Source organism: Lonchura striata, chromosome 3 (genome assembly GCF_050655825.1).
Source record: "Lonchura striata isolate lonStrDom1 chromosome 3, ASM5065582v1, whole genome shotgun sequence".
NCBI lineage: Eukaryota > Metazoa > Chordata > Aves > Passeriformes > Estrildidae > Lonchura > Lonchura striata.
This window is the reverse complement of record NC_140705.1, coordinates 56,822,691-56,832,086: the sequence shown is the minus strand read 5'-3', so window position 1 is coordinate 56,832,086 and position 9,396 is coordinate 56,822,691. Positions and strand designations below refer to the sequence as shown.

The 9,396-nt window shown below is 40.5% G+C and overlaps 1 protein-coding gene across 1 annotated transcript; it reads left to right on the top strand.

The window, feature by feature from the left end:
- Positions 1-310: 310 nt before the first annotated feature.
- Positions 311-9,336, top strand: NUP43 (nucleoporin 43). The gene is made up of 8 exons (XM_021540622.3): positions 311-445; positions 819-941; positions 1,184-1,261; positions 2,165-2,342; positions 3,950-4,085; positions 4,969-5,120; positions 6,921-7,043; positions 8,257-9,336. Exons 1-8 carry the CDS (start codon positions 326-328, stop codon positions 8,469-8,471), a joined length of 1,125 nt encoding a protein of 374 aa, XP_021396297.2. The 5' UTR covers positions 311-325; the 3' UTR covers positions 8,472-9,336.
- The last annotated feature ends 60 nt before the right edge of the window (positions 9,337-9,396 follow it).

The window sequence follows — 9,396 nt, the reverse complement described above, 5'->3', positions numbered from 1 at the left end:
ACACAACGCTCCGGCGGACGCGGCCCAGCCGAGCAGACAGGTAACACAACGGCACGGTCGCGTCATCCTCTGTTTCCTCCTCTCCGAACCCGACCCTCTACCGACACCGAGCCGATAGGCGCCGGTGCAGCTGCTCAGGGTCAGGCAGAGCGCAGCGCCGCCCCAGCCCCGTTACCGCGGGCAGCAGGCCCCGGGCCGCCCCCGCGCCGCTCCCGGCACGGCCCGAGCGCGCCCCCGCCTGTCCCTCCGCGCTCGCCGTCGCGCCGCAGCCAATCAGCGCGCGTGGCGCGGGGCGGGCGGGAGCGGGCGCGGGGCGGGCGCGGCCATGGAGGACGTGAGCGCCAAGTTCGTGTCGCAGAAGATCAGCCGGACGCGCTGGCGGCCCCTGCCCGCCGCCGCGCTCCAGCCCCCCGACCTCTTCGCCACCGGCTCCTGGGACAACGAGGTACCGCCCGGGCGGGCCCGAGGGCGCGGCGCCACCTCCCCGCCGGGCGCGGGGCGGGTGGCGGCGGCGCCCCACGCCGCCTCGGTCCCTTGCCCTCCGCCGCCTGGTGCGGGAGCGGGGCCGGAGCCGGCCAGGAGCACCGCCTGGCTCGGCAATCCCGCGCTCCGCTTGACCGTGCCGTGCTCGCGTCCCCAAGGGAGCTGTGGGGCCGCCCCGGCAGCGTTATCCCCCGGGGCAAGCGCTTCCCTCCGGCCGGCGGCGGCTTCCTCAGGAGCGGCGCGCAGCCCGCAGCCTATTGCTTTCCCTGGCTGAGGATTATTGCTCGGTACTTTCAAAAGCGTTTTCGAGTACATGTGGTATCGTTTCCGTTCAGGACAACAGGATCTCCATTTGGTCTGCTGGCGACCTTGGGAATGCGGGCCTCAACGGTGAATATCATGGAGAACCTCATTTGCTGTGTGACATCCAGCACAACGGCGATGTTATGGATATGCAGGTAAAATACCTGTGTTGAGTAGATCCGTATTTTTTAAGGGCTTGTCACTTAGGAGAAGTTGAGTGAGAGTGAACTGTCAAAATGCTGAGATTGGCCAGAAAATTTTTACAAAGAAAAAGGACAATGCCAATCAATATTGCTGTGTTTTTCGTGCGTTTGGTTTTTTCCCCCTCCACCTACCAATAATTTTGGTTACTCTAAAATCAAAGTTGGCTAATAGTATTATTGTTTTCTCTCTCTAGTTTTTGGATCAAGAGAGAATCGTGGTTGCCTCATCAACAGGAACTGTAACTGTATTCCGTCATCATCAAAATAACCAGGTATGTGACATGCACTGGCTTTAAAATGCTATTCCCTGTAATACAGGTTACTTTGATCATAGCATAAAAATAATCTGGCTACCAAAATGAATTTCTTTTAAAAGCGTGTTAAAAAAGCTTTGACTTGACACATACGAGGAAACAAAATAGTGTTTTACACATATGCACATAAACTAGATTCCAGAGTGAGACAGACTGGGGTATCTCCTTATCTGTATCTGTAACCAAACAGCCCATTCATTGAAAGCATCCTTTGAGACATTAGAGGGTTTTGGGGCAGTAGATATTAATGGACTTCTACCTGCCTTATCAGAGTTTTTGAATTCTTGAAATAAATTACTTCTTTTTCAATTCTAACAAATTATGAATTAATTCTTATGAGTGTCATGTGAAGAAAGATATGTAAACTCTGTAGCCTTTTGCTTTGGTTATAAATCACTGAAAATAAATGCATAATTACATTATATATGTTCAAATAACACAGTAAAGGTAGATGTCAGTTAATAATTTGGTGTGGTACCTAAAATAAACCAACTTCCTTGCAATCAAGATCTGAATCTGACCTTTTATTTTCTAAGGGCATCAGTTCTTTTCCCCTGTCATGGGAAATATTGAAGACATCAGCCTAGTGAAAGACATTTTACAGTCCATAGTGTTATTTCTAATTGCTAGATCATGTGAACACAGTGGTTCAGAGAAGAAATAATTAACATTTAATAAAAGCGTTGCGTGTTTAAGATGAAAATTTGGATCTCTTGATTTGTATTTATATAGGAGGCTCTCATTCCCATGAAATACTGTGGCTTTCCGGGAGCTTGTTTCTGGTTATATGAGTATTCTGGAAGATTTGTTCTATTGGGTTCATTATTTAATACCATAATTTCATGTCTGGTTAATACTTAGACATTATCTGCTGACCACCGGTGGGAGAAAGCCCATTATCATGTGGATCAAGACACAGCTTGTGGTGGAGCAGCCTGTACAGGAGTTGTCTGCAACAACCCAGAAATTGTCACTGTTGGAGAAGATGGTAGAATAAATCTCTTCAGGGCGGACCAAAAAGATGCAGTAAGAACTATAGGTGTGTGAAATACCAGGGTTTTTAAATTAGTCTAGTTTGGAGGGGGTTTGGTTTTCAGCTTATTATAACAAAATAAAAAATAAGTTGAATATTGATTTCAGTATTCCAGGTTGAACATGTTTGTTCCAGATTATTCCTGTATCCCTCCAGAATTCAAATACTTGAAGCATATTTCAGATGTATTTCTATATTCATCTAGGTATTTTTAAATTCATGGTTTTACAATAAAAGTTGGAGAGGTAAGAGAGAGAACATCTTAGAAGATGCTCTCAGGTTCTTCAGAATGGAGTTCTGTGGTGTAAGCAATCTGTTTTGCTGGTTCCCACTTCAATGACACCTTGACATTTCCCAGGCACTAAGCTGAATCCGTAACTTGAAGATAGAACTCTTGTACCTCATTCAATAGTTGCAAAGGAATACCTTGGAATTTCTGTTAGTGTTTAGTGTTATTGTTTTGTTATTGTTTGTTTAAGAGTACAGTACAAAGTGCATAGGTTTGTAGTCAGTTAAGGTAGGGAAAAAAACCACCTATAAAGTTAGAGATTTATGTAAAAATATTTTGGAGCAGTAAAGATGTATCATTGCTAAACCACTTAGTGTTAGTCTGTCATAAAACTTTAAATCCTCTAGAACCTCGGTATTCAGTAATCCAACATTTCTTTTTAATTATGTTTTAGTGAGTTTTTTCTTCCTCTCTGCTTTCATTTAAACAGTAGGCAGAAGAGTCATTCCAATATCTGTAACCAGGCATCATTGTAATTTTTTTCCCAGTATCAGAAAATATTTCCATCTTATGCAGAAAGATAATAATTTGCCTATATTTTCCATATGGGCTTAAACAAAGAATTTTAAAATACTTGAGGTGAAAGTAGACTTAACAAAGTTACCCTATCATAATCAAGATGAAAGGTTTATATATAGTAACAGAAATAAAATACAAGAAAATAGTGTCACTTTTTCAGAAGGCCTCAAAAGTTTCACCTCAAAGCTGTGAATTGCTTGACATTGTAAATTACTGTGACAAAAAGAGGCACTGGAGAAAAGGATCTGAAAAAAAAGGGCCTTGCTATTTAGTTATTAACAAGCATAGCATAATTTGTGTTTAACTTGATACCACACTGGCACTTCAGAAAAGGTCTAAAAGTTGGTGAATTAACTGCTTCTGTATAAAACTGCTTAATGCTGTGAGCCAGTTACTGTTCCTTGTGTTTAGAACTCCATTATGAAAAGCTCCATAGCTACTTCCTGTCACTGGGTGCTGGCCATGTGAAGAAAACTTTTGAGAACCATAAACTTGGTTGAATCAATTCCTGTTCTAGGAACTACAGAAAGGAATCTTACAAATCAACGAGTAGTTTTGTAATCACCAGAGCTAATTTAATACATCTTACAGATTTGTCTCAGTAGTGTTTCATATAGTAAGCAAGGAAGGGCTCCTTTTTCACAGGGTATTTGCAGATAGTAGAGGGTCTCTGACCCTGAAACTGCCGAGGTTATGCACGTGTTTAAGCAATTCTCTTCTGTTCTCTATTAAGAGCTACTTTTTGCAATTAAATGGAGACTACCATTCCACAGCTTTACCTGTATGCTCTCCTCATCTCTTCCAGACAACGCAGACAGCAGTACACTCCATGCAGTGACTTTCCTTCGCACAACTGAGATCTTGACAGTAAACTCAATTGGACAGTTAAAAATATGGGACCTCAGACAGCAAAGAAATGAGCCATCTCAAATATTTTCTTTGTAAGACCTCCTAAGTAATTTGTTTTACTTATTTACTGAAAAGTATGTGCTACTTCATATAATCTGATTCAAATCTTTCCTAATAGCTTCCTAACAATGGGATGGTAAATTACTGATTTTTTTTAAAGGATTTTAACTTCTTTGGTACTTAAATAAGCAAAAGGCAGACTGCTTGATGGCTGAACCACTGTGTGACTCAGCATTGTGCTTAGCAGATCTGTTTTATGTTTTAACCTTTGAAGGACTATTATACCTGTGCACTTTTTTGAGAAAAAAAACTTTCAATCCTCAATCCCAAACTCTTTATCTGTTTATATATGCTTTTCTCCACAGGCCTAATGTAAGGTTTCTGGCATTTGGAATGTATTTGAATGGTAACTTTGTGCCTTACAAGGTACTGTGAGAAAAGAAAAAGGGCTAAATTTCAATTATGTTGTCTGTATAATAATCCCCATTACTGTGCCTAGATGGTGGTTTAGGTACCTGATTTTGTTAGTACCTGGTCTCCCTTTTTAACTTTTAGTATATGCTAAAACTATAAATATATCATGCATCAGAATAATATTATAGGTATATGTAGAGTATTATTTGCCTAAAAGGCGTTTCACTCCTATAAAGGTGTCAGATGCTGTGTAGATGTTCCATAGGGCACGAAACCAGTTTGTAGCTTCGTGTTATCGCCATTCTCTGGTTTCCAGTAGATGTCATGTGCCTTCAGCCTGGGGTGGTCAGGTGTTACAGGAACTGAAGGTCCTGTTGATACTGGTACCTTGCTTGTCAATGCTCCTGGTGCCAAATTAGCGATTAAGAAGGGGGAAATAGAAGCTAAACAAAAAATTCGTGTTTGGGTTATTTGGTTGTTTTGATTTTTTCCTCTTTGCAGGGCAGGTGACAGAGTTCCACTGCACTGTGTGGATAGGCATCCCAATCAACAGCATATTGTAGCCACAGGGGGCCAGGATGGAATGCTGAGTATATGGGATATCAGGCAGGGTACTATGCCAGTTTCCCTGCTAAATGCTCATGAAGCAGAAAGTAAGTATCTGAAATGGAGGGAGGAGAAGAAGGTGGGATTTTAGAGAAGTTTCTGATTCCTGTAAAAATAAGTTGCTGCAGCTGTGGTAGAAAACAATCACATACTTGCTATCTCATTGAATCATAGAATGGTCTGGGTTAGAAGGGACCTTAAAGCTCATTTACTTCCAACCTCCCTTGCCAAGGGTAGGGGCACGTTCCAGTTGACCAGGTTGCTCAGAGGCCCATCCAGCCTAGCCTTGAACATTTCCAGGGGTGAGGCATTCACAGCTTCTCTGGAAAACCTGATCCAGTGCCTTACAACCCACACAGTAAAGAATTTCTTACTAATAACCTAATCTAGACCTACTGTTACTTTAAAGCCATTCCCCTTTGTCCTATGACTACATGCCCTTGTCCTTCGTGTGTTCTAGCCTAGCTTCTAGGAGGATTTGTTCCATGTTTTTCCCAGGACCAGAGCTGAGGCTGACAGGTTGGTAGTTCTCAGGGTCTTCCTTTCTATTTTTTTCAAACATGGGCTTGTGCTCATCTTTCCCTTTTTCCAGTCCCCTAGTATTTCACTGGACTCCCATAGCCTTTCAGACATGGAGAGTGGCTTGGCAACTACATCATTCAATTCCTTCACGATTCTGGGATGCATCTCATAGATTTATGTACATTCAGGTGCCTTAGGTGGAACCTGAGCTTCTTGTACAGTGAGAAGGATTTTTCTCCCCCAGACCCTGTCTTGCAGCCGACCCACTTGGGAGGTATGGGAAGAGAGATTGCCATTGAAGAAAGTTGTTGACTAGCTCAGCCTTGTCCCTGTCCAGTATTACCAGTTTTCTAGTATTGATTATTGGGGGTGTACACCCTCTTGGACCTTCCTTTTCTGGTTGAATACCTGTAGAAGCCCTTCCTGTTGTTATTTTCATCCCTTGCCAGGTTCAGGTCCAGCTTCTTCTTGCCCTTCCTCACTCTGTATCGCTAACCTTCATCTCTATACCAGGATACCTACTGCTCCATGCTTTCATCTGGAAAATGTGGCTTCCTTCTCTGTATAGGAGACTGTTTTTATATAAAAGTGAACTCTAAACTAAAAGTAGACTTAGTAAGCAATTCTTTAATGAGCTGTTAGATGCATTTGATCAGAACGGCTGTGCTTCTAGCAGGGTAGTTGTATACACAACCATGGAAGCTAGTGCAGATAGAGTAAAGCAAAATGCAGATACTAACAAACTTGAAAAAATGAGGAAGAAGGGGAGACTCAGCATTCATTTGTTGTCTTCACAGTGCTGAAACAGCTCACTTTCCTGGTAACTATGTGAACAGGACAGCAATTAATTTTATGCAGAAAATCCTGTGATTTGATGCTACGTTTAAATTAAAGGAGTAAAAGTATTTCTTGATATTAAATTTTACTGACTTAAATGTCTTCTGCAGTTGTGGTATTTAGACACAAAATAATGTGTGTCCTGGGAAGGAATGCACGCTATGTGCGGATTTAAACTTAACAGCAGGAGGGAATATGACATGATAGTATGCAAAATGCCTGAATTCACATAAGACCTTAACAATTTTCACAGTACTAAAAATGCAACAAAATAGCATCTTTTTCTTTGTTTTTCTTCTCTACCACTTTACCCCTGCCAGCAGAGGAAAACTGCAGTATATAACTTAGGATGGGGCCTTTCAATTAAAAATGAAAGGTTTTGATGGAGGCATGGGTTCTTGTAAATACATGTCTATATCATACTATCCAAATACTTTGATTGAAGTACTTGAGACTTCTTCTAAAGTGGTTCTGTTTGATATTTCCAGTGTGGGAAGTTCACTTCCATCCCTCTGACCCTGATCATTTATTCACGTGTTCTGAAGATGGATCTCTTTGGCACTGGGATACTTCCACAAATGTATCTGAAAAACCATCTTTCCTTCATCAAGGTAAGGATGTTTGAAGTCCATCTGCACAGAATTTGTCAGTTGGTAACATCATTACAGTCAGTGTTCTCACATGACCCAATTAATAACACAATCTTAATACAGAAAATTAAAAGCAGCTTTCTTTTCTTAGAAAGCAAGCTTAGATAAGCACTTTTCTTGGATAAACACTTGAGAAAAACTACTTATACGGCAAACAGTTGTGCAGGGCTTTTCATGGTCTGGTTTGGTTTTTTTTAATCTGCTACCCTCTGACCAATGTGTGAAGGGTAGACTGTATTCACTTAAAAATCATCTGTATGTAGAAAAGACACAGAGACAGCCTGACTGACATTTTTGAGTCTCCAAGGGAGTTACACTAACTTAGAATACAAAAATAATTGATAGGTTAATGAGACAGTAGAATTATGAATTTACAATTCAGGGTAATAATTGGAATTTTCAATAAATGAAACATTTTTGATCCTTTTGCATGGTGGCAGGATTTTAAAGTTATGATACTGACTTTTAATATATGCATTTATTTTCACATTCTAATCACAAAGACTGCTAAGTGCTTGCCACATTAGACAATAGTGGGGAAACTTTTAGATGTCACCTGTTGCCTTTGGCCTCAAAGTTGTCATTCAAAGTTTTATCTATGGAAATTATAGGATTACTAATTCAAGTTGGACTCTGCATGTTTTCAAGTATATGAAGTATAAATCCTTCAGCATCACTTCCAACACCTGCTAATCTTATGCTGAATGATGGTTCTTACAGTATGAGACTTCAATTTGAAAAATTCAAAGTCAAATACAGATTTATCACTTGCTGCAAAGTATGGAGGAAGAGCAGTAGGGAATAAGTGTTATTGTCGCAAGTTGAAAACCCCAAATAGAGGAAGACACTCTATAAACAGACGTGTTCTTGTACCCTTGCTTTAGTATCTGGCTAAAGAAACTTGCAGGTACTTACACCGTCCGGTGAGATGAGTTAATAGCTGTTGTGATATATTTGTCTTAACTGAGGGTAGAGCTGGTAGATAATTTTTGTAATTATTTCAAGTACTTGATTTTTTAAAGTTTCTTTTTCCTTAATTGACATCTCAACTACTCTGAAAACTGACTTAAATGTAATATTTTCATTATGTCTGACCCATATCTACTGTGTTTCTCCAAATTCTGAGAATATATAAACAGAATTGAAATTTATTTCTTTGTCTTCCTTCTTTCAGGAGGAAGAAGCACTGCCTATCTTTCCCACAGTACCATTAACCAGTCTGTAGTAAGTGCCTGGCTAAGCAGTGATCCAACCAAAGACCGCATGGAAATCACCAACCTGATTCCAAATCAGACTTTGTCTGTGAATAGTTTAGACGTTCTAGGACCATGCCTGGTATATGGTACTGACGCGGAGGCTATTTATGTGAACAGACACCTTTTTGCATGAAGTGACTGTGGGATCCCTTTGAAGTATTGACCAGCTTGAAGTACTGGGAAATGTCAGGTTCATTCTTAACGCTACTCGCTAGTCTGTTGTTGGCGTGTGTGGGAGAGGCATCAGCTTGGTCCTGGTGCTGTGGAAGAAGTGAGGTACTTCACATTCTGACAGCTGTCACTTGATGCTCCAGGATGGGTAACTGAGCAAGCTTACATGCCATTTCTTACCTACTGCCTGCTTAGTTTTGACAAGCAGGAAAGTAGTCACTAAGGGCAAAATCTTTGCTGCAAAGTGATGTCCATAATACACATGTGCATAAAAACAGAAGAAAAGGTAAACCCTGAATTTTTATTTTTCCCTGTAAAGATATTTTTCAAGTATCATTTCTAAAGCAAAACCGTGGGCTTTGTGGAAATTCTTTTTATGTCACCTGAAAGAGATGGGTTTTTTTTTTAAGCTGAGTTTTTATATATATATAGGGGAACATAACTGTTTATGTTGGTTCATGAGTTGGAAGGAAAACAGTTAAAGCTATGAAATGTGAAAGGTTCTATAGGAATCTGAGCATTATAGCAACATTATTTTGAATTATTCACAGCTTCATCATGGATGCTACATGTTAAAACTTGATAATACACCAGTAAATCTCCAAACAGAAAAATGGGGTTTATAATTCAGTAATAATTGACAGATGTGTTGGCTGTGTTTTCAGGTGTAAAAGTAAGACTTTCTAAACTTGAGACATAGTCTTTGTCACAAATTCACATCTGGGTTATTGAAATCTTTGTAAAGTTTTAAATTTTGTTATTAGCATTGTATCTGCTTTTTGTTACAGAGAGCCCTTTCTCTTTTTATTAAAAAGTTTTGCACAAGAGTAGTTGTCTGACTAAAATAATTCAAATAGCTGTGCTTGCAGGAATGTAATTGGATTGAG

Excerpts from the sequence above, each read along its gene's own strand:
- NUP43 (XM_021540622.3), top strand. The coding sequence starts at position 326 with ATGGAGGACGTGAGCGCCAAGTTCGTGTCGCAGAAGATCAGCCGGACG. Across the intron at positions 1,262-2,164 it reads GTCATCATCAAAATAACCAG|ACATTATCTGCTGACCACCG; the intron begins GTATGTGACATG and ends GTTAATACTTAG. Across the intron at positions 5,121-6,920 it reads AAATGCTCATGAAGCAGAAA|TGTGGGAAGTTCACTTCCAT; the intron begins GTAAGTATCTGA and ends TGATATTTCCAG.